Source organism: Hypanus sabinus, chromosome 18 (genome assembly GCF_030144855.1).
Source record: "Hypanus sabinus isolate sHypSab1 chromosome 18, sHypSab1.hap1, whole genome shotgun sequence".
NCBI classification, from domain to species: Eukaryota; Metazoa; Chordata; class Chondrichthyes; order Myliobatiformes; family Dasyatidae; genus Hypanus; species Hypanus sabinus.
Window position 1 is genome coordinate 40,892,146 of NC_082723.1, and position 25,997 is coordinate 40,918,142.

General features: G+C 43.5%; 1 protein-coding gene and 1 pseudogene across 2 annotated transcripts in view; both read right to left on the reverse strand.

The window, feature by feature from the left end:
* LOC132407554 (probable galactarate/D-glucarate transporter GudP) overlaps positions 1-20,260 on the reverse strand; it is a 33,859-nt gene extending 13,599 nt beyond the window's left edge. Inside the window, exons 1-6 of one of the 2 annotated variants that reach the window (XM_059994274.1) lie at positions 14,644-20,260; positions 11,051-11,169; positions 8,319-8,466; positions 6,856-7,018; positions 4,748-4,973; positions 1,043-1,236 (exon numbers count right to left, since the gene is read on the reverse strand). In XM_059994274.1, the coding sequence (XP_059850257.1) occupies positions 1,043-1,236; positions 4,748-4,973; positions 6,856-7,018; positions 8,319-8,466; positions 11,051-11,169; positions 14,644-14,864 (1,071 nt within the window). In that variant the 5' untranslated portion in view covers positions 14,865-20,260. Of the gene's footprint in view, positions 1-1,042; positions 1,237-4,747; positions 4,974-6,855; positions 7,019-8,318; positions 8,467-10,548; positions 10,595-11,050 lie in introns of both variants that reach the window. The other variant, XM_059994275.1, reaches the window with a different exon arrangement.
* Positions 20,261-20,631: 371 nt separating this feature from the next.
* Positions 20,632-25,997, reverse strand: part of LOC132407557 (WD repeat-containing protein 5-like) — a 51,199-nt pseudogene continuing 45,833 nt past the window's right edge.

Genomic DNA, 25,997 nt, shown 5'->3' on the forward strand with positions numbered 1-25,997 from the left:
TCCCTCAGTGCTGCCCTCTCTCAGTGTGACACTCGCTCAGTACTGTCCCTCTGACAGTGCGACACTCTCTCAGTACTGTCCCTCCGACAGTGTGACACTCGCTCAGTACTGTCCCTCTGACGGTGTGACACTCCCTCAGTACTATCCCTCTGACAGTGTGGCAATCCCTCAGTACCGTCCCTCTGACAGTGTGACACTCCCTCAGTACTGTCCCTCTGACGGTGTGACCCTCTCTCATTACTGTCCTTCTGACAGTGTGACTCTCCCTGAGTACTGTCCCTCTGACAGTGTGACACTCCCTCAGTACTGCCCCTCTCTCAGTGTGACAGTCCCTCAGTACTGTCCCTCTGACAGTGTGACACTCCCTCAGTACCGTCCCTCTGACAGTGTGACACTCCTTCAGTACTGTCCCTCTGATGGTGTGACACTCCCTCAGTACTGCCGCTCTCTCAGTGTGACACTCCCTCAGTACTGTCCCTCTGACAGTGTGACACTCCCTCAGTACCGTCCCTCTGACAGTGTGACACTCCTTCAGTACTGTCCCTCTGATGGTGTGACACTCCCTCAGTACTGCCGCTCTCTCAGTGTGACACTCCCTCAGTACTGTCCCTCTGACAGTGTGACACTCCTTCAGTACTGTCCCCCTGACGGTGTGACACTCCCTCAGTACTGCCCCTCTCTCAGTGTGACACTCCCTCAGTACTGTCCCTCTGACAGTGCGGCAATCCCTCGGTACCGTCCCTCTGACAGTGTGACACTCCCTCAGTACCGTCCCTCTGACGGTGTGACACTCCCTCAGTACTGTCCCTCTGACGGTGTGACCCTCCCACATTACTGTCCCTCTGACGGTGTGACACTCCCTCAGTCCTGTCCCTCTGACAGTGCGACACTCCCTCAGTACTGTCCCTCTGACGGTGTGACACTCCCTCAGTACCGTTCCCCTACAAGTGCTGATGATGGGTGTGACGTCTCCCTTCAGGAACATTTTTGGTCTGAAGGACAGATGGCTCTACTTTCCCCTGCAGCATGAGATAGAACTCACCTGACTGAAGACCAAGACCCAGACACGTGCGTATAAGCCTTTATTTTTGACTAGTTGATCAGAAATAAACCCTCCAGCCACAGCTCCAATGCAGCCCCCAACCAACGGTATCCATGACAACCAGCGGCCCACATCCACACCGTTGTAGTACAGATTGAAATACGTTTGGGTATTGTAGGCCCAAACATACCCTCCTGAAAACAGAGAGAAGAAGCAGTTTGTTAACTGATGTTGTAGCAGCCCCGTCCAGTGAAGTGGCGAAATCTACTTTGGCTGAACTGTGTACTGATCACACATCTTTTTCTATTATTCTGGGAGATGTTTCCAATTTGCTGGCTTATTTAAACTGCCTAAGGCAGTTAAAGTTCAACCACACGTAGATAAGTCAGCCATTTTAACTAACTTGGTTTCCTTCTCTACAAGATCTAATGAACCACTTGATGACAATGCCATAACATCTTATTCACTTTTATTGATTCAGCTTTTTAATGTCAAATTTTAAATTCTAGGCCTCTGTACCTCCCTCTGCAACTGGATACTCGACACCCTCATCGGCAGAGAGGAGCGGTGATAACATCTCCTCCTTGCTGACCATCAACACAGATGCACCTCAAGGCTACATGCTTAACCCCCTGCTCTGCTCTCCATATTCACGTAACTGCGTAGCTGAGCACTGCTCTAATGCCAACAACATTACTGTTAGACGAGTCGCAGCTGGTGATGAGTCAGCTTACCAGAGTGAGATAGGACACCTGCTTAAATGGTGCCGCTGCAACTATTTCTTGCTCAACGTGAGAAACCAAAGAGATGATTGTTGACTTCAGGAAGGGAAAGGAAGGTGAATGTTTGTCAGTCTACATTGGGGACTACAGTGGAGAGGGTCAGCAACTTTAAATTTCTGTGCATGAACATACTGACTGACAAAGGATCCAGTGCTTTCCTGGTGTAAGTGATGAATAAACTCTTCTTGGGCTTCCATCCGGGTACAGGAATCAATTATAACTGATGTTTCAAATGCAAACGCAGCCATCTTCATCAGGTATCCCTGAAGATGATCACAACATCATTGAAACTTCAGTTATAGTTGAGTACTGTACCCGGCTGGAAGCCCGAGAAGAGTTTGTCTGTCATATTGGATGACCGTTCCTGGGCCTAGCACACGGATGCAATCATAAGGAAATTGTTCCAGCATATTTACTTTCTTAGGAGTTTAAGGAGATTCAGCTTTCACTAAACTCTCTCAGAAACTTCTACAGATGTACTGTTGAAAGTATCCTGAATGGCTGCATCATGGTCCAGAATAGCAGATTCCAGAATACAGAGGAATGTAAGAAGCTGCAGAGAATGCTCTACTCTGCCCATGCTACTTCATGGCCACATCCCTTCCCATCATTGTTGATACCTACTGGAGGCATTGCCTCAACTGGGCCAAGCCATCACATTGCAGCTACCACTGAGCAGGAGGTGCAGAAGCCTGAAGCCACACACCACCAGCTTCAAGAACAGTCACATTCAGCTTTTGAACCACCTAGCAAAACCCTAATCACTACAGATTGGTCTTTGTTTTTTTTTTAAATTCTAATTGTATTTTATTGTAAAATTAAGAATTTATTTATGTTTATTTTTCTCTTATAAATGCTGCTTATATGATGTTATGAGCTTGAAGACTCACATTCTACGTTTTAGGAACAACTTCCTCTCCTCAGCCATCAGATTTCTAAACTCTCCACAACTCTGTGAACACTACTTTGTTATTCCTTTTTTGTGCTACTTATTTTTGTAACTTGTAGTAATTTTTATATCTTGCTCTATACTGTTGCCACAAAACAACAAAATGTCATGTCATATGTCGCTGATAATAAACCTGATTCTGATTATAATTCTGATGTTGCTGCGAGTAAGGTTTTCATTCCACCTATGTATGCATGCACTTGTGCATATGACAACAAACCTATCTTTCACTTTAAACGAAAACCCACACCTGTCCATTTGGTTTTTGAATTCCTGACTTCTGGAATTTAATTCAGGAATGGAAACACAACGGGAATCAACTCTAACCCATATGGGTGAGTTGGCAGTGTATAGCTCCTGCCATGTGTGTTTGGTCAGGGAATTCCATGACATTCCTTGACACCAATCTGGACTGAGGAACCTATGGGATTTTTCTTCCAGGTGACTTTGTGTGAGAATATAGAGACAAAAGCAGATTGAGGTGACCCTCTGGGTACTGAGCTTACAAAAACCGCAGCCCACGTCCCAGACAAACCACACAACACAAATAATATCAGAATCAGGCATATGTCATGAAGTTTGTTAACTTTGTGGCAGTAGTATAATGCAATACATAATAATATAGAAAAATGGAAATTATAGTAAATATATATATATAATAGTTAAATAAATAGTGCAAAAGCATAAATTAAAAGGTAGTGGGGTAATATTCTTGGGTTCAATGTCCATTTAGAAATCGGATGGCAGAGGGGAAGAAGTTGTTTGTAAATCACTGAGTGTTTGCCTTCAGGCTTCTGTACCTCCATCCTGATGGTAACAATGAGAAGAGGACATGTCTTGGATGGTGGGGGTCCTTGATGATGGATGCCAATTTTTTGAGGCACCGTTCCTTGGAGATGTCCTGGATATTACATCAGGTTTAAAAATAACTCAATTGTGAAAGGTTTAAATACACAGCAAGTAAATAAATCCTGCTCCAAATGTTTCATGTGAATGTTTAATGGCACATTGCAAAGGGAATGTTATGTTGTATCTAACCTGCGCTGTGGTTGCCTTAGGAATGTCGGATGGAACATTGTAGAGAGAACTTTACCCTGTCTCTAACCCGCACTGTACCTGTTCTGGGACTGCCTGATGGTAGAGGGAGTTTTGTGACTGACATTGAGCTGTCATGGTAACAGATGGTAGTTACTGATCCTTAGATCAGACATGCTTCTGAAAAGTTCATTTCAGAACACAGGGACTAAGTGAGGCAAATAGGCCAGAATGATTGAGAACTGGAGCTGGTGGTAAATAGAATGTCACCATCTGGGAAATAGTTCCTGTTGGGATATTAAAGGGCGAGTGGAGTGAGCAGGAAATTGGGATTAGAAAGGGTGTTGAACTGAAGGATATTGGAAGAGGATTGTGGGATATTAAAGGGAGCAAAGATTAAACCAGTTGCAATATTAATGAAAAAGAATTGAGTAGACACTGGGGTCTAAATGGATGGACTCTAAAGGAAATGGAAATGGTGTAGATAAACACATAAAACTCTAGAGGAACTCAGCAGGTCAGCCAGCTTCTATGCATAGTTGATGTTTTGGGTTGAGACACTTCACATGGACCTGGAGTTTTGACTGTCCACTTCCTTCCAGAGATGCTGCCCGACCCACTGTGTTCCTCCAGCATTTTATACTGCAGGTGCTCCAGTTTCCATCTTTTCTCTCCACCATATAGACAAAGTTGGGTTGGGTATTAAAGGGAATGGAGAGAGAGCAGGAAGGGACGTTAAAGAGAATGGTGACTGAGAGGATCTGACGAGGGGTGGAGATGGGATAATACTCAAGAGCAAGTGAAGGGGGTTAAATAATGTGTTAGAATATTCCATATGAAGCATTTCCATTTAGCTCAGGGACTTGTAACGTTTCTCAGCTCTGATAAGATGCAGGTTGAACCCAGATCCATCCATGCCTCTCTCTTCCAATCATTTACCTGCATTCCTGACGGAGCCAGCAAGAGAGAAGAGCAGGAGCGAGGGTTTCAGGAACGGCTGCACGCCCTGCAGAAGTTTCTGTCTGAGGGTGAGCCTTCCCGTTGTGGTAAGGAGTGGGTTGAAGTCACTTTCCTTCCTGGATGGAACTTCACGGACTGTCAGCAGCAGGACGACGGAAACAACAAACCCCGGGACAGCACTGAGGAAGAAGGACCACCTCCAGCCCTGAGACAGACACAGCGTCAGAAATGAACAACCTTTCCCCAACCTGTTCAGGTTAAGCAAGGGAATGCCACCCACTCCAGAGAACACATTCTCTCTCCTCCTGGGGTTTCACATGCCATTATATTTTTCCTTTCCTGTCAATTCTGTCCTAAGCACCTTGCATCATCCTTGGCTTGGACCAATGGACTATTTCCCTGGATTAATGTATGATTAGTATAATAGGGTGGGTTGTGATTGGCATGGACTTGGTGGTCCTTCTGTGCTGTATCTCTTTCTATGACTCCCTTGATCCAACATCCAACCACTGAACCCTTTGATTTAGTAAGTGTAATAACAGTGATTGAGTTGGGGGGGGGGGGAGAGATAGATCTCTGTCAAAGGAGATGCATGGTGCTCCTTTCCTCTGCTAGACTGCAAGTCACCCTTGGGCAAGGTGTGCACCTGATAAGCCTCCCAATCAGGGTCACATGAAGCCCTGGGAGCACATGGTGGATGCTCATATGAGCATATCACAAGTCCTGGTTATGCAACCACTGATACCAGGCAGACAATCTGTCACCCGTCTTGTAAAGGCACTGCCCAGAAGAAAGCATTGGCAAATACCTCTACAGAAACATTTGCCAAGAACAACCACGGTCGTGGAAAGACCATGATTGCCCCAGTCATATGGCACAGCAAATGAATAATAAAATGATTAATAATGAACAAATAAATAATAGGGAGTGCAGTAGCCAAACCACATACAGGAAGTTGTCACAAACAGTCGTGAAGTAATGGGTAAAAGGTGGCATTGATTGCAGGATAAAGACTGACCTGAACATATAGAGTTTTAAGGCACAAAAACAGGCTCTGTGACCCAACTTATCCAGACCAACCAATCTGAGCTTGTCCCATGCCCTGATGAAGGGTCTCGGCCTGAAATGTTGACAGTGCTTCTTCCTATAGATGCTGCCTGGCCTGCTGGGTTCCACCAGCATTTTGTGTGTGTTGTTTGAATTTCCAGCATCTGCAGATTTCCTCGTGTTTGTCCCATGCCTGTGCATTGGGCTCATATTCCTCCAAACCTTTTCTAACCATCTGTCCAAATGACTTTTAAATATTGTAACTGCTTCATCTGGCAACTCGTTCCGTATATCCACCACTCACTGAAAAACTTGCTCCTCAGGTCCATTTGAAATCTTTTCCCTCTCACCTTCAACCCATGTCCACTAGTTTTTGATTCCCTTACCCTGGGGGAGAAAAAAGACTTTGAGCACCCACTTTATCTACACCTCTCATGATTTTATAAACCTCTATAAAATCACCCCTCAGCCCCGTGTCCCAGGAAAAGAAGTCCCAGTCTATTTACCCCCTCCTTGTAACTGAAGCCCATCAGTCCTAGCAACATCCTTGTGAATTTTCCCCACACGCTTTTCAGCTTAGTGATATTCTGCCTATAGCTGGGTGACCAGAACAGTGCACAGGACTCCAAGCGTGATTTTAACAAGTTGTATAGTTGGAACACGACCTCCCAACTCCTGCATTAAATCCCTGATCAATGAAGCTAAGTGTGCCAAATGACATCTACATTGCCCTATCGACCTGCGTCAAGGAAATATATACCTGTGCCCTTGGACTGCTGCTCTTCTATGAATAATATGTTATTATTCCTGGTGAATTACATCCACTTCAGAGGCTGAGGGCACATAGGCTTAATTCTTGAGAAACAATTGCTGCTTACTTCGCAAGTTGTTTCAATGACCTTTGTGATTGGGCTCCCCGTTTCACCTTCTGCTATTGTTCTTCGGGTCAGAGTCTCCACTGGGGGAAGCAGTGAGAGGAAAAGGGAGAGTTTTTACCTTGGAGTGGCTACAGGATCCGCATCTCTGGAAATGAATCTTACCTGCCCCAGGATGTTGGCCCTGGTGACATAGTTGCCGACAGCATACGAGACACTATAGCCAGCGTAGATCCCCCAGTTATAGAAGCCAATGGCTGAGCCTCGAATCACTTTTGGGAAGTAGTCCACAATCAGACTGATTGCAAACGGTGTGCATCCAGCCTCACTGTGAAAGGGGACAGAAGATGTGAGAATCAAATACAAAAGTTACAACATTTACGACTCTGGGGAACTTGCACAGAGAAAGGTTTTCAATCCATTGAGACTGCTGTTTCTCTTGACTCCTGCACTCTTGATCCACATCAACAGACATTCTTGCACCCTCCTCCTGAAAGCTGTGATTGAATTTGCTTCTCCATCTTGTCAATGGATGCACAAATACAAGCAGTTCAAAAATATCCTATCGCCCTCAAATTCTTTTGATCTGAAATGGCTGTCTTCTGATCTCTGTCAAGTGGAGTGATTTCTTATTCATTTCATTATTTATTTACCAATACAATGTGGTATAGGCCCTTGAGCTGCACCACCCCAGCACTCCCAAAAAAACCCTGACTTAACCTTAATCTAATTATGGGAAAATTCACGATTACCAATTCGGTATATCCTTGGACTGTGGGAGGAAACCAAAGCACCCGGGGAAGACCCACACATTCCTCAGGAAATCCTTCATCATCCTGAACATTACCTCTCAAGCATCTCAATTACGAAGCAACTGTCTCCAGCTTTCTAGTCTTTCCACAGAATCAGCCCTGTAGCCTGGCACCATTTCAATAGATCTCTTCCAACATTCCAAGACCATAGGGTGTGTGAAAGAAACCCTAACGTGTGCTGCCTGTCAAGAGAACGAGCCTATCCCAGGCTTAGCTTGCTTCCTGCTGGTTCATCACTCTACCTGTTACACCTGTCATAATAGGCATAATAGGTAGCCTGCACAATGCCCCACTCCTTACACCGCACCCAGTCAGACCGGCAATCGAACCCAGTCACCTGCTCCCCATGCTCAATGCAAAGCTTGCTGCCTCCAACTTCTTCCAGAATGACCACCCTCTTCCTGCCTATCCATCCCTAACTCCCTTGGCATCAACTCAATTTTCCCAATACTCATTTCTCCCTCAAGCAATTCTCTGCTCTGTCCCTATACAAGGTACAAACATTCAGCACAGTTGATTCTCCTATTTCTACATCTGCTGTTATCAAGGCTTAGACAAGGAACCTCCAACAACATCCTGCTATCCACCACTAGTTAATACCTTCAGCGGGGCTCCCCGTGTGGTGAAACATTACCCTGCAGCCACACTATTTGCCTCGCATTCCAATCACCACTCCAAGACGGAGTGCAGAAGATAATGCTGAGGAGAGATGTCCCAGGCTGTTGATCATTGGCTGTTACCCAGGAATTGCAGCAACCAGGACACAGACTGACAAATGACAGAGAGGGTCAGACAACGCGAAGAGTGGGCATTCACCTGATCCCTTGCCCAAAGCGCAGCAGTACCAGCTGCCAGTAATGCTTGGCAAACCCCATCAGCAAAGTCATAAGGCTCCAGAGAAAGAGACTGGCTGACAGGAAATGCTTCCGATTCACAGAGTCAGCCACGAAGCCAGTGAAAACCCCTGAGGTAAGAAAAGGAGAATTCGAGCATTAAGATGAAGCAATAAGATGTGGGGGATTGATCTGAACATTGTACATCCAGCCTCTGATTCAATTACCACAGCTCACACACTCAGTGATGCAAAATCATGCATTGAACTCAGACCAAAATCTCTGCTTTATGTTGACCAAAATTTGACTTCAGTGTCTATAGATGAGGACACATCTGTTGGGGCACTCGATGGCTGTCTGCCATCCTGTGTTATAAAATCATGCATGCCTGCTGGTACTAGTATTCCCCCTCTTTCTATACTGTGAGGCTACTGAACTCCCTGCCACCACCCAGGTCTCATTGCTGATGAAGTGATACTGTTTACTTTTTGACTTGAGTTGAAAATGCACCTTATGCTAAATGTCAGTTTTTGGAATATATTTTAGTTTGTTAATATATTTGTGGTAGTATAACTTTATGTGTTGTGTGTGAATTATCTGTAGTGTATTGTGCACCTTGATCTGGAGGAACATTGTTTCATTTGGCAGTGTACATGAATGTGGTTGAATGACAATAAACTTCAACTTGAACTATACCAGCCTTCTGTTCCTATACAGCTCACCACACCTGTATCTACCAATGAAGCCATCTGTGGTGTAACAAGACCTGAAAAAGACCTCAATTTTTAGATTTCTGTTAATAAGTAGTCAGTAACAGGTGCGCACGTAACTGCTAGCGCAGGCATCTCCAAAGAGAGAGTCTAGCTACCTCCCATTATCATTCGCTGGTATCATTATACTATCTCCACCATCAATTTCTTTAAGAAGGTGGGATTTCTTGAACGAAAGGGTGGTTAATCTGTGGAACTCATTGCCACTGATGTCTGTGGAAGCCAAGTTATTGGGTATATTTAACACAGAGATTGATCGGTTCTTGATTAGTAAGGGCATCAAAGGTTACGGGGAGAAGGGAGGAGGGAATATAAATCAGCCATGATTGAATGGCAGAGAAGACTTGATGGGCCAAACAGCCTAACTCTCCTCCTGCAGCATGTCTTATGGTCTTATTGAAATTCCTGACTGAAAACTTAACTGGGCCAGCAACGTAAACAGCGTGGCTACAGGAACACATGCTAAATATTTTGCAGCAAGTTACTCATGTTCTGACCCTCGTAAGTCGTTCTGCCATCCACAAGGCAAGAGCTGGGCATGCAATGGAATCTTCTCTGCTTTTTTTGTTTGGGCAGTTCTAATGCTTCGGGGCAGAGGAGACCACTTGACTGGTTCCCAAACATTGGCTCACCACCTTAAATATTTATTTCCTCCACTAATAGCATATTGAGGCTGCATTTGCAGCATCAATCAGATGTACTGAAAAGTGTCCAACCAAACATTCAAGGCCACAACTTCTAGGACCTAGAAAGAAAATGACAGATGCTAAATGGGATCCCCACCTACATTCCTCTCCAAGTCATGTTGAAGAGGAATGTATAGACAACACCAATCTATTGTCAGTTGGTCAAAACCCCTAAAACTCACTACATTATGGTTCCTCTGCGGCACAGTTGATATTGGGGATATATATGGGGTTTTCTGTTGTCTGGGATATAGCAGGACTGTAGATTGTTCTGATTCATTGCTTGTTGGGCACCTAGGCATGATGTCACAGTGGATTTTACTGCTTTAGCATTTACAGTAGAACTCCACAATCTGGCCATTCAGAAATTTCAACAATTTAGCATAACCCTCACCAGGCATTGCACGCCATGCTCCATTCTGGCTCACCAAAGCCCCAGTTCCTGCTCGCTCTTCCACCTGATGGGATCCAAGATCCTGCATTTCCTTTCAACTCATCTGGGTACCCCCCCCCCCCCCCCACTAAACTGACCAGGGCCCTGTTTCTTGTGCTCACTGGAGACTTTGCACATTACATCAAAGATGTGAATCTAAAATTGTGTAAGCATATTACAGTGCTTCATGAATACCAGGTTTTGAACAGATTTGCATTGATGCTAATCTCATGTAATGTGATAAGATATGAAGGTAGGATTAGCTTCCACAAGAACCATGCAGTGATCAATCCCATTAACATAAGTATGTCAAAATGTACTTACAACAGAAAGAAGGTGTGCATCCTTCTTGCTTGCTTATTTTATATTTCTGTTAACAAAGCCAAGAATTCTATTTGCTTTTTGAACAGTCATCGTTATTAGTTCTGCTATATTCAAAGATTTATATAAATGTATGTTTGGGTTCTGTATTTTGAAATTGTACTATCTGATTTATTTAAGATCTCCTTACAGTGGTATTTCTTTTCAGTATATCATGCAACACAGTCACATTCCAAGAATGAGAAAAGTTATGAATGATACAGCCAAGACATATCTTGTCACTAACAGGAACTTTTCCATAAGAAGAGAAACCTTGGCCCCATCACCTCCTTAACCTGAAGCAGCATCACACTTGAGCTGGGGATCGCTGATACTATATATCCCACACTCAGCAGATGAGTCAAAGCTTCACAGATTTAGAGACCTAGAAACACAGCATATACCTCTTGGATGTGAATATGTTTCTTGGCTTAGACAGCATTATTTCATTTATTGAGACACTGACCTGTGAAGGTGTAAATAAGGACAAAGACAGGTCCAGCGATGATCTGATATTCCCATCCAGTCCCATCATAGTTCCATTGACATAATTGTGTCTTGTTCTCATTCTGGAGGGCTAGGCAGCTGGGAATCAATGTTAGATTTTGTTACAAAAATATAAAACACAGAGCCCACATCCATTCTTTGCTTGTTCCTCATACATTTGTGTTTCCATCTATGTCACTCTCTCATTAACGCAATTGACTATTCAAATATCTATCTTCAGCCTTAGCCAGTTACATAGCATTCACATACTGTCCAGGGTTCAACCATGGTCAATTTAATCTGCTACCATCCTGTGTGTTTCATTTAGTTCAAAGTAAATTTATTATGAAAGTATATATACATAGCTATACACACATACACACTCAAGGCCAGCTGGTGGTGTAGTGGCATCAGCACTGGACTTCAAGGCAGATGATCCTGAGTTCAAACCCAGCTGGATCTCAACCTGGACAGCAGCAGTGCCTGTGCTGAAGAAAGGCCTGCAATCTGCTTCTGTATCTTGCCATGAAAACCCTATGAATCTTATGGGATCCGAGGCCACAAAGAGTCAGACTCAACAAAATAACTGAACAACAACAAACATATATTCCTCCATGTACAGCCATCGAGTCCGCTCTGTCATTTCATCAAGGCTGATCCTGGATCCCATTTGACCCCATAAACCTGCCCTCTCACTGCGTCCCTTGATGCCCCGACCAATCAGGTATCTGTCAACTTCTGCTTTAAATATACCAATGGACTTGGCCTCCACACTGCAATCTGTGGCAGAGCATTCCACAGCTTCATTACTCTTTGGCTTAAAAAAAAATCTCTTTACTTCTGTTCTAAAAGGTTTTTCAATTTTGAGGCTGTGCCCTTTAGTTCTGGATACCCCCACCAGAGGAAACATCCTCTCCACACCCACCCTATCTAGTCCTTTCAACATTCAGTAGGTTTCAATGAGATCCCCACACATTCTTCTAAATTCCAGTGAGTACAGGCCCAAAGTTGCTAAACGCTCCTCATATGTTAACCCCTTCATTATTGCTTGTGAACCTCCTCTAGACTCTCGTCAATAACAATACATCCTTTCTGAGATAAGGGGTCCAAAACTGCTGACAATACTCCAAGTGCAGCCTGACTAGTGTCTTACAAAGCTTTAGCGTGATCTCGTTTCTATATCCTATTCCCCTTGAAATATCAAGAATATGAGATGAAGAGCCCTTGAAAAATGAGGCCATTGGTTGTGGGAACTTTTGAGTTGCCCTTCAAACGGCACCTGACAAATAAACTTGTGAATATTCTAATAGCCAATGGTAGAGGGTTTTATACATAGACAGTCTGTAATTACCAAGCTTATCCCTGCTGAGAATAAAGGGGCGACGCCTGCTGCTCTCCAGTCATGTTGTACTTCCCCGGTAGCCAGAGATGATTTTAAATATTTTGTCGGATCTCCCTTGCCTCTCATAGCAGCCACAGATACATCTGAACCCTGGGGATTTATCCATCTTTAAATCCATTGAGAGGTCTAACGTGTTGTAATTGGTCTAAAATTCCACCATTCCTCTCCCTGTAGTTTCTCAACTACCGTATCCTCCATAATGAGTAACAGCTCGCCTGCGCGCCCCTATCCCCTACGTAGATTACCACTTTGGTCCCTTAGGGGGCTTACTCTTTTCCTGGTTACCCAGTGCCCATTTATGTCCGCTGGTAACTCGGAAATGATTCCTGCTCCGTGTTCTGTCCACGAGACACACTCAAATCTACGCCAGTACATTTCATTAGCACATTTACTCAACGTGCACTTTGTATCCACTTATTTGCTCAAAGATAGCACGGAGGCTGAAAACTAAGTCAAAAGTAGAAACTCAATACTAGTTCTAGGATGGAAACGAGGAAGACAGCGGGTCTTGGATTGGATAAACTTACAGGGAACTAAATTTCTACTCTGGGGTGTTGAAACAAAAATGGTAATGATAAATATTGGTGTATAATCTAGCAAAGGACGTAGTGTTGGATGGCAAATAAAACAAGATTAAAATGTATATTTGCACACATTCGTACATAGAAACATGCATAACACAAATTCACAAACGCCTCGGAGAAAGCGCGCAAACACTCATTCCGTGAGCATCAGATCGAAACAGCTCGGTGGAGAGCCCCACAGTCAAAACTTCTGCTGAAAAGTCAGGCCAACGACCGCTGTCGCCTCTAATACTCCGAAAAAAATATTGAGGCTGCTGTAAATGATGGTCGCCCCATCAATCTCTGCATAACAACGCGGTCAAGTTTGTTACAACCCATTGCAAGTGGTTAATGGAATGTAAATCACTGGGCAGCCTGGAAATTATGAAAAGTGATGCAGAAATACAAGGGTCTTATTATGTTCTGTAACTCAAAAACATTTAAAAACTTGATCGAAATAAAAAAAACAAGGGAATCAGGAATAACATATCTAATCGTGTTTACTTTAAACCAGGCGCGCACGTATTACGTGGAGTGATTACGTACGCAAATCTCGTACACTTACATAGAACCCGTAATTTATTATGTAAATAACAAATGCTTAATCAAACAATATATTTACATACTCAAATATTACTGCAATATTAAATGCAAGTTATGATGAAAGACAATAGATCAGAAGCTTAACTCCAATTTCTTGCTGCTCTCTGACCTGTAGATTATTTCAGCATTTTCTGAGTTCTAAGTTCTCTATATTTTTAAACTCTTTCTCAGTGAATCATAACAGCCCGTCAGTGACCAATGTCATTTGAACTTCCTAACGTTCAATCACCACCTGCCATTTTCATGGGTTCATGCACGAAACCGCAGACCGACTTCCGAGTTCTCTTTAAATGGATTGAAAACCCCATAAAATAACCTTCTTGCTTTTTATGAACCCTCGGCGCTTCCTGAAATGAATGTTTTAAATCTGGCTTCCTCGTTTCCACTACATTCCAGCCCCACACAGTCCGTTTGCCAATCCCGCGCCTCAGTCCGAATTCCCGCTTCCCTGAACGGACTTGATTGTTGCTCCAACATCCTCTGACACCTCCACACTTAACATTTCTCTCCCTGGTCTTTTCAAAATATCCAAAACGCCAAGCCCAATACCAGAATCTCTTAATTGGTGTTCTTTCCTCGAGGGGTGGAGATGTAATCACCAGGTGAACCCCTACCGCATCTCTCTCTGACTATCCAGTTTATTCCCGATCATAATCCCCACTATAAATTCCATTCCCCAATCTCCTAGTTGAGCACTTTTCCCACTCTTCTCTCCCTCAAGCACATTCCTCCTCTCTTCCTGAGCTCGTTTCTCAATCATGCACTCCCGACTCCATTCAACTCTCCCCGCCGCGTTCCCGAACATCCTCTCCATTGACCACCATTGCCAATTTCCTGATCCCATTCCCAACTCCCTCTCGCTGACTCAAGAAATGCCAGAAAACTCATCAAGTCGGACAGCATCCACGGAGAGTAACAGAATTAACTCCTCAGATCGAAGCTCCTTTGTCAGTTCTGATTCCCCAGTTACCTGCCCTAGTTCATCTCGTAGCTCAAAGTTCTCACCTCTCCTGAGAACTGGCGTTACGGCATTGCCGCAAGGCGCCCCTCTCCGCGCCGTCTACAGGGAGACAACTCCTATCACCAAACTCAAGCTCCTGGGCCAGGGGCAGGACCACAATGGCGAGGACATAGCGATCAAGTTGGTTGAGGAGGTAGGTAACGAGGAGGCAGCAGAGCACGTAGACCGGATAGCCACCCGCCTGGCAGAAGCCTAGAGCGCCCATTTAGCAATGTTAGAGCAGAGGTCCCGAAGGAGGTTCAACCAGGACTTTCCGTTCAGTTCCAAAACTGAACAAGTCTCGCGTTTCTATTAAATTTCCCCTAATGACGGGAACTCCGTCATATGTCTTCATCGCAGGTTATTTTCACTTCCTCAATCTGTACCAAAACCACATATACTAAGTCAAGGCCGAATGCACCCGCTTCCTTCAGCTACTCAACTGAGAAAACGATCCTGCATGGAGTCAGTTGCAGGATGATACCGTTGAAAAAAAAGCAGGTGGGAGAGTGGGACTTCAGAGCCTCAAAGAGTGAGTGATCTCCGGGAAGAGTTCTCTCAGCGAGGCAGGCAGACGGGAGGGATATCAGAGAGGAAAGATAGTTGCCAGATAGTTTGACGGGAATAATAATCTGAAGACAGAGAGAGGTCTCCTGGGGAAAACAAAACAAGCGTGAAAGACAGGTGCCATAGTGAGAGTCTGCTTGGAGATAGAACCTTAGAGCGAAACAAAAGGAGCACAAGGTCAACTTGGGAAAATATACAATATTTGCAGAAACCCTCAGCCTTGGTGGGGGTGGATAGAGGTTGACACTTTCGATGTGATTCCATTACATTTTGGTCATTATAAAAGTGACTCATGGTGCTATGGTTATATCCTTGTACATCAGAGGCAGCTGGTTAAATTGCTCCTCATTCTTCTAGTACTTGTGTAGCATTAGATAGATAATTTACATATTTCATTGATCTCAAAGGAAATTACAGTGCCACAGTAACATTACAAGTGCACAGATATACAAAAGAAAAGAAAGAAAGAATAAAAAAAAGATACCTCAAACAATCTAACAGGAGGGGGGTCATCACTTCCCTGGCTATAGATTGACTCATTATAGAGCCTAATGACTGGGGTACAAATGACCTCAGACAGTGCACTTTAGAGCAGCACAGTTGTTTTAGTCTATTACTAAAAGTGCTCCTCTGTTCAGCCAAGGAGGCAAGCAGAGGGTGAGAAACATTGTCCAGAATTGCCAGGATTATACGTAGGGTCCTTTGTTCTACCACAGCCTCCAGTGTGTCCAATTTGACTCCTATAACAGAGCCAGCCTTTCTAATCAGCTTATTGAGCCTGTTGGCATCACCCGTGTTGATGTCATTGCCGCAATACACCAATGCATAGAAGATTGTACTGGCAACAACAGACTAGTAGACCTTGTGAAGAGCCCTACAACTTTCAAAGGACCTCAGTCTCCTCAGGAAGTAGAGGCAAGTCTGGCCCTTCTTGTACCCAGCCTCTGTGTTGATGCTCCATTCAAGTCTGTCAACCAGGTGCACCCCCAGGTACTTGAGGTCCTCACCATATCCACATACTCACCATCAATAGTAACAGGGAGCAATGCAGGCTTAGTCTTCCTAGTTTCATCACCATCTCTTTCACCTTACTGATAGGTTGCAGACGATTCAGCTTGCACCATTTGACAAAGTTCTCCACCAGGGCCCTGTATTCATCCTCCTATTCTTCCGTGTCACTCAACTACTGCTGAGTCATCAGAGAATTTCTGCAGATGACATGACTCAGTGTTGTATCTAAAGTCCAAGGTATTCAGGGTAATCAGGAAAGGAGCCAATCCAGTCCCCTGTGGGGCCCCAGTGCTGCTCATAGCTGACACACAGCTTTGAAGCCGCACAAACTGTGTTCTGCCAACCAGGTAGTCCATTATCCAGGATACGATGGAAGTGCCAACCTGCATTGAACTGCAGTTACTACCCAGTATTACTAGTAATATCCTAGAGAATGCCCAGGCCTAGCTGAATGATTGTATTCTACAATCATCAGCAGACTGACAAAGCTGAAGGTTGTGGATCCTTGTACCATTTTCTCATGAACCTACCATCTTTGGGCAAAGATAAACTGTCTCCAACAAATGAATACTTTGATTAGGGATAGTCAGCATGGTTTTGTGAGGGCCAGGTCGAGCCTCATGAGGCTAATTGAGTTCTTTGAGGAAGCAACAAAATAAATTAATGAAAGTAAGCAGTGGATGTGGTGTATATGGATTTTAGAAAGGTGTTCCACAAAATTCCCCATGTCAGGCTCATTCAGAAATTCAGGAGGCATGGGATCCAGGGAAACTTGACTGTGTGGATTCAAAATTGGCTTGTCACAGAAGGCAGACGGTGGCAGTAGATGGGAGTATATTCTGATTGTTGTCAGTGGTGTTCAGCAAGCATCTGTTCTGGGACCTCTGCTCTTTGCCATTTTTATAAATGACCTGGATGAGGAAGTGGAAGGGTGGGTTAGTAAGTCTGTAGAAATGAAGGTTGGTGTTGTGGATAGTGTGGGTTGTCATAGGTTATGAGACACTGAAAGGATGCAGAGCTGGGCTGAGAAGTGGCAGGAGTTCATCCCAGAAAGGTTTGAAGTAATTAAATGAAGGATGAGTACAGGGTTAACGGCAGGATTCTTAGCATTGTGGAGGAACAGTAGTATCCTGGGGTCCAAGTCTATAGATCCGTCAGATTTGTTGCACAGCTGGTTAAGAAGGTGTATGGTGTATTGTTCTTTATTAGACTTAGAGCTGTGTTCAAGAGTTGTAAGGTAATGTTGCAGCTCTATAAAAAACTCTGGTTCGGCTACACTTGGAGTATTGTGTCCATTTCAGGTCACCTCATCATAGGATGTGGAAGCTTGAGAGTGCAGAGGGGATTTATCAAGATGCTGTGTGGATTAAAGAGCATTGTTTTATGAGTATAGGTTGAATGAGGCAGGGCTTTTCTCTTTGGAGTGAAGTATGATGAGAGGTGACTTGGTAGAGGTGTATACAATGATAAAAGGCATTGATAGAGTGGGCAGCAAGAAACTATCGGAGGGCAGAAACTGCAAATGCAAAGGACATAACTTGAAAGTACGGGGGAGAGGGGTTAATGTCAGAGGTAGTTTTTTTTAAACACAGCATATGGTGGGTGATGGTAGAGACAGATACATTAGGGACATAGAAACACACAAAAAACTCACAGCACAATACAGGCCCTTTGGCCCACAAAGTTGTACTGAACATGTCCCTACCTTAGAAATTACTAGGCCTACTGATAGCCCTCTATTTTTCTAAGCTCCATGTACCTATCCAAAGGTCGCTTAAAAGACCCTGTCGTATCTGCCTCCACCACCATTGCCAGCAGCCCATTCCACGCACTCACCAATCTCTGAGTAAAAAACTTATCCCTGACATCTCCTCTGTACCTACTGCACAGCACCTTAAACCTGTGACATCTTGTGGCAACCACTTCAGCCCTTGGAAAAAGCCTCTGACTATCCACACGATCAATGCCTCTCATCATCTTATACATCTCTATCAGGTCGCTCCAAGGAGAAAAGGCTGAGTTCACACAATCTATTCTCATAAGGCATGCTCCCCAATCCAGGCAACATCCTTGTGAATCTCCTCTGCACCCTTTCTATGGCTTCCACATTCCTCCTGTAGTGAGGAGACCAGAACTGAGCACAGTACTCCAAGTGGGGTCTGACCAGGGTCCGATATAGCTGCAACATTACCTCTTGGCTCCTAAATTCAATTCCACAATTAATGAAGACCAATACACCATATGTCTTCTTAACCAGAGTCAACCTGCGCAGTTGCTTTAAGGCTCCTATGGACTCGGACCCCAAGATCCCATTGATCCTCCACACTGCTAAGAGTCTTACCATTAATACTATATTCTGCCATCATATTTGACCTACCAAAATTTACCACTTCACACTTATCTGGGTTGAACTCCAGGTGCCACTTCTCAGCACAGTTTTGCATCTTAACAATGTCTTGCTGTAACCTCTGACAGCCCTCCACACTATTCACAACACCTCCAACCTTCCTGTCATTAGCAAACTTACTAACCCATCCCTCCACTTCCTCATCCAGATCATTTATAAAAATCATTAAGAATAAGGGTCCCAGAACAGATCCCTGAGGCACACCACTGGTGATTAACCTCATGCAGAATATGACCCGTCTACAACCTCTCTTTGCCTTCTGTGGGCAAACCAGTTCTGGATCCACAAAGCAAAGTCCCCTTGGATCCCATGCCTCCTTACTTTTTCAATAAGCCTTGCATGGTGTACCTTATCAAATGCCTTCCTGAAATCCATAAACACTACATCTACAGCTCTTCCTTCATCAATATGTTTAGTTACATCCTCAAATTCAATCAGGTTCGTAAGGCATTTAAGAGACTTGGACAGGCACAGGGATGAAGGAAAAATGGAGGGCTATGTGAGAGGAAAGGGTTAGATCAATTTTGGAATAGGTGAAAAAGTTGGCACATCATCATGGACCCTCCAAGGACCTGAATTTTACTGTACAATTCTATGTTCTAAATACTTGAGCTCAGTGACTCCAGACAGATTTCACTTCCATTCCATTGATTAGTTTTGCCTGTTGAAATCAACTATTCAAGTAGTTCCCTCACATTAATGCATTCACTTCACACCTGGAGTTCAACTTCATTGTACGATTCGACTGCTGTTGTAGAGCCCTTTGATTTCAGCTCTTGATCACAATCTACTCACCCAATATGCAGTTATGAATGATCTTATAATCCCTGCACAGCCAAATATCTTCATCATATTCAATGACTAGACTTAAACAAAAGCAGTGATGAAACAGGATGACAGATCCCCTTGGACAAGGACAAACTGCAATTTACCCATCACCACAACAGGTCTAATGCTGATGCAATCTCATTGGCTCTTCACACAGCCTTGGACAATACTCATACTTATGTCAGGATACTGCTTATTGACTACAGTTCAGCATTTAACACAATTATTCCTACATTTCTGGTCAAAAAGCTCCAAAACCTGGGTCTTCATACATTCCTCTACAACTGGATCCACGACTTTCTACCTGGAAAACTTAAATCTGCAGACCAGAAATAACATTTTCACCTCGCTGACAATGAACAATGGCACACCTCGGGGATAGGTGCTTAGTCTCTCTAAGCCCATGACTGAGTGGCTAGGCACTGCTCAAATGCCATCTATAAAATTGCTGACGACACAACTATTGTTGGCAGAATTTCAGATGGTGACAAGAGGGCATACAGGAGCAAGGTATATCAGCTAGTAAGTAGAGTTGCAGCAACAACCTTACACTCAACGTCAGGAAGATCAAAGAACTGATTGTGGACTTCAGAAAAGGTAAGACAAGGGAGCACACACCAGTCCTTATAGAGGGATCAGAAGTGGCAAGTGTAAGTAATTTCAAGTTTCTGGATGTCAATATCTCTGAGGATCTATCCTGGGCCCAACATATCGATGCAACTACAAAGATGGCACTTACTTCAGTAAGTCAATGTTCATGAATGTCATATCCCACTGAGTTAGTGCCTGTGGAACTGATCCACACAGTGTGTTACAGTGGCAACTCTGCACTTACCAATGCTTTCCACCCATGCTGCAGAATTAGCCCTGAACACATTCAGATCTGCAGCACAAATGCAAGTAGTGGCATTCACCAATTAAGTGAGAGGTCTGCTGTATTCCAATCCACTGTAGCAGTATCATGAGACTTGTATGTACCAGTTCCATATGTAGTTCAAAATAACCAAGTTAGACTAGATAGTAACTTGAAGAAACCATTGGAAATAGTCTCCATTATGCAAGGAGCTGTATATTTTACATAAGTAGAGCACGGCTCAAAACCCATTTCCATTTAGTTATCACTGCCACCTAGCTAAAGCAATACAAACACACGAGTTTTATGTTCAAACCTCTTGTATTAACAGGAAATCAAGGGGAAATTACACCAAAACCTCAGAGCTGGAAGGTCTCAACTCCAATACTCCAGGAGAGATTATCACTAACTGTAACACTATTCACAGGTAATGGAAAGATTTCCACAGAGTCTACTTATTACATAGTACTGTAATCAACTCAAACTAAAATATTAAAAGATACTGGCTCCACAAAATCATGAGGCCCTGTACAAACCATGACCAAGAAAATCTGTCAGTGCTGGAGATAAGAGGAAAATCTGGGGGGATAATTTCAACCCCAATTTCTATACAACTCTTCCACCTCCCACATTACTCCAGACATCTCCCTGCTTCAAACTCCTTCAGTTATCACCAACTCGGAGGATGATACCAATTTCAGACATGGCTCTGCCACGTTGCTTTGTTCAAATAGCTTAGATGAGGCAGATCCAGGTTTTGATCCTGATCTGTGACTTCAACTGATTCCAAGTGGTCCTGGCAAACCTGTCTGCACATCAAAGGCTCTGCTCAGGGGCAGAGATCCTGGCTAGTTTGACCCTGCTTTGCTGACTGGCATTTGAGACCACAGATAAACCTCATCTGCTGTAAGCCAGGGGGGGTGAAACAGGAGTCTGCTGTGCCACACAGTACCACACTGGATGGTTTTGGGGGTCGGTGTGCCTCTCAGAGATTTGCAATTCTATACTTCTGATGCTAAAATGAGTTAAAAAATATCTCCCTATTCAAGCAAATGCTTGCTTAGGAAACTGTTCTCCTGATTTGGGTGTGTGCAATGGAAATCAAATCACAATTATTCCCACATATTTCTGAAGAGAACTACAGAACAAAACTACTAGTGCTGCAAGTCTGATCCCTAGACCAATATTCTCATTCCATGAGACCTCTTACCCAACAGAGAGGCGGATGAATGAAGACACTCAAAGTTACAAGTAACATTCAACTACAACTTTGCTTTGAAATCTGTAGGTACAGTAAATGTCATCGACTCATAATCTGGCAACCCCAAACTAAGAGTCCTGCAGATGATTATCAATACTATGTAAAGGCAGATGGGGAATGACACCAATAAATACATCTCTCTTGGCAGAGCTGTTTCACTCAAAACCTCCAGGCAAGGGAAATTAATGACTCAGCATGTATCACCAGTCCTAAAACAGCTCACCCAAAGGTCATGCCCAGCTAGCTGGGAGCACTGCTTAAAATGCTGTGATGGCTGAATACTGTTGGGAGCACTCCAAAAGGGTACATTTAGTGGTCTGAATCTTCCCGGATGGTATACACTATTTAATCCTGGGAGAAGAGTTTGGCAAACCAGATTTCTGTAACAGTACTCTCCAATGTCCCTAGGCCATCGGCTGTGACTGATCATTATAACTGGTATGTTACTCAGGGTCAAGGCCATAGCAGCAGTTGAGGCAAGGGCAGGGAAGTGTGGAGGGCAAGAGTAAAGAGTGATGGCAGACAATCAAATACCAAGAGACACACAATGGGAGGAATTTAAAAGGCAAAAAAAAGGGCTGACTGACTAATTTTAAGAATGCAGCCAACCATCAATATCAAGTTTATGAACACATTCCACTACCAACTAAACCCACTAATTAAAAGATAATTTTCACAAGAATTTAGATGGGATAAAGTCACAAGTGATTTGGTCACAAAAAAAATCTTTAGTCAGGGGAGTTAGAGTGCGTTCTGTGCACGCGCGGGAGTGTGTTTTAAGCATACAATAACTTGCTAAGTGTTATGAATCCGCAGTAAAAATGGGATTTGTTCCGATGCTCCCATAGGGTCTGTAATGCCGTGTCACCAGTTCGAGCAGGGATTACACAGTCTCAGACGTCAGGAGTACAAGGGGCCTGTCCCTGTGTAGGTCAAGCAGGGACAGGGCACAGTTCTCATGGTGGTAACGTGTGCTCTCTAACAGTCACTTCTCCACAATTTGATCGTCTTGTCATTCTCCAGTGCTGCTGATGCAATGATGTTTTCTGTTGGGTGACAGGCTGTGGAGATAACAACGTCTGCAACAGAAGAGAACACTCATCAGAACAACCTCGTAAGTCTAATGCTGGGTAGGCAGAAGACTTGGTGTTGGGGGGGGGGGGGGGAGAGGAGAGAATAAAAATCTACAAGTGAATTTAAAGAAACCTTAGTCAAAAGAGACTGAACTTAAAGCTGCTCAACATTTAGAATAAGTTGCTGATTTCACTCAGTTGTATGTTCACAGACTTCAGGACACTGTGATATATCTAAAATGAAAGCATTTTTGACATCCAGAACATGAGACATATCAAAATCAGCACAAAAAAATTCAGGAAGTAAACCATGAAACACACTTTCACATGCAGTGCATACGGCTTTCTCCCTTTTCTTATGTTCAAAGTATTTCTGACAATGCACAGCTCAACTTAAGTCAGAGGAATTGAGCAAAACGATAACAGGTTCTAGCTAACCATGTCAGCACAATGGCATGGCTTGTGGAGCTGCTGCCTCACATCTCCAGCAACTTGGGGTCAATCCTGATGTCCAATTCATCTATCAAATTTGCACACTCTCCCTGTGACCAGGTGGGTTTCATTTGGGTCCTCCTGGTTTGTCCCACCTCCCAAAGTTAGGCAGGCTGAAGGTTAATTGGTGACTGTAAATGACCCAAGGTGTAGGAGAGTGATAGAATCTGGGGGATGTTGATGGGAATGTGGAGAGAATTGAAAGGAATGAGGACAAATGGGTGGTTGATCATTGATGAGGTCACAGTGGGCCAAAGGTCCAGCTTCTGTGCTGAACAACCAACAGCTCTAAAACCATACTCTCCAATTGAAAGTCTCTGTGCAATCCATTTAATAAAGCAAATATACAGGCAGTCCCTGGGTTATGAACGAGTTCCGTTCCTGAGTCTGTCTTTAAGTTGGATTTGTAAGTAAGTCAGAACAAGTACATCCGGTATTATTTAGCATCAGTTAGTCAAATGTTTGTCCTAGTATATATTTTACCTTTCTATGCATATAAAACACTTAAGAAACGTATGTATTCCAATAATTAAATCATTGCGTTGCTTAGTAATAATTGTAGCTTTCATCGGGGCAGGGCCTTTCACATGCTCCATTATTCTCACTTTATCCTTCAAAATTGTTCCGATCATTGACCGATTGTAGCCTAACGCCTTTCCAATGACCGATAACATTTCACCTATTTCCATTTTATTTTCAATCATGATCGTTTCCTGTCAACAGAACAGAAACACTGCGGGCAGTGGGTCCTGACCTCTGCTGGCTCCCGAGCTCCGCTGGATCCTAAGGACCAGCGCTCTGAATTCCCCAGGTCCTAAAGTCCACTGCATTGGGTATTTGATCCTCCACAATATCCTGCGTGGGAATTTAAACCAGAGGTGGCAGTGTTTTTTTCAAACGAGGTCAAGTTGCAAGCTCCACATCAACCCGGCACAGATGGTACAGGAGTCACTGGATCAACATCAACCTGGCACAGAAGTGGTCTGTCACTGGATCGAACTTGGGAACCTCCGTTCTCGAGCCCGACACTGATCTCACTCTGCCACCAGCCAACCGGAACAGGGGGTGGGGTCAGGGTGAACCTTGCTAAGAAAAATTTAAGCCAAATACAAAGTTACATACTGAACAGTGTCAATGGCAACAACTTAAAATGGTGGACAGCGTTGTGATCTGACTTAAAATGGCAAATTGTGTTGTCCTTCCTCAGTTCATAAGTACGAATTGTCCATAAGTCAGACGTTCGTAACTCGGGGACTACCTGTAACTAACTTTTTATTAACTTGGGGTGCAAATAATGAACAAGATACTTCCACAGCACAAGAAAAAGTCTTCACTTTTGGCTCTGTTGCAACATCACTGGGTTGTCACAAAATATTCCTAGTATTCAACGTTCAAAGTACATATATTAACAAAGAACATATGCAGTATACAACTTTGAGATTCATCTCTTCTAGACTTCCGTGAAATAAAGAAACGCCCCGACGCATAACAAATCACGCAAACGGCAGCAAGAACATCAATACCTCCCCCCCCCCCCGTGCAAAAAACAGCAAATTGCGCAAACAGCAACAAGAACAAGTAGTTAAAAAGTAACCAAAAATGATGTGGGAAACTTGATAGAAAAGCTTTCAACAAAATCGCAGATTTTAAAGCAACTTTTAAAAAAATTCTACGTCACAGCTACGTTTTCTGCACCTCCATCACAAATTCCTCTCAGACACTGCCCTTTCCCTTAGCCACTTCCACAATGTGAGACCCGATCACTTTCTTACACCTCATAAGAACATGCACCATCAAAGCTTTCATTCTGTGTTTTCATTTTTATTCTTTTAACCAAATGATTTATGAAGAGTGATATGGGGTGACAAATTGGGAACAGGAAGTCTCAGAGGGACATCAATAAATCTCAGGGTTGCATATACATACTGAGATAGTAAATTTATTTTGAACTTTGAAATAAAAAGTGGCAGATGAAGCTTAGAGGACTGTCTAAACGGTGAGACTTTTGGAACTGAGGATGAAGAAAACATGGAAATTAAAAACAAGTAAACAAGCAGAAACTTTAAAAGTAAATAGAATGTTATCTTTTATGGTACTGGAATACAATGAGAGAAATTTACATTAAAATGTGCTACTGTGCCTACTTGACCCTACATGGAACAATGCGCTTAGTTCTGGACCCTGTGTCTCACTGTAAAATGTATGGAGTTTGTAAGGATATTATCCCAGCTCACTCAAATAAACTGAGATTAGCAAAGGAAATCAATGGATCAAGCTTGTAGTAACCTGTGCAAATGATCTTCTTGGTGTCAAGATGCCTTTTGGCATTAAGATGGAAGAATTTGATAGAGGCCAGAACAAGGAGGAATGACATTAAACAGCTACCCAAAGGATTCATCAAGAAGCACTTCATCAGATCAAAGGTTGGGAAATTTTGAGAATATCCCCTTTCTCTCTCTCTCTCTCTCACACACACACACACGTAACTAAAGATGCAAAGATAATTCCAAATAGTTCATTGAACAAATGGTTCATATGGAGCCAATGACCTATCTGAACCCACAGTACTGAACACAGGCCGGAGGTCCCAGTTGCTCACCTGTGTGTCCCTGTAACTTCTGCACTATCTCCTTTGTCTGCAAATTCCAGATATAAACAAAGTTGTCCTCAGATCCTGAAACAATCCACTTCATAAAGAGAGAAAAAAACCCAGCATTAGTCAAAGGGGAAAAAGAACAAAATAATTATACGGCTCAGGAACAAAACATGACTCTGATAAGCTGATAAGTGTTTATGTTCCACAGAGCCAACTGTTTAATTTATTTTCTATGGATCTTTTTCTATTCCCTGCCCCCATTTCTTGCTTC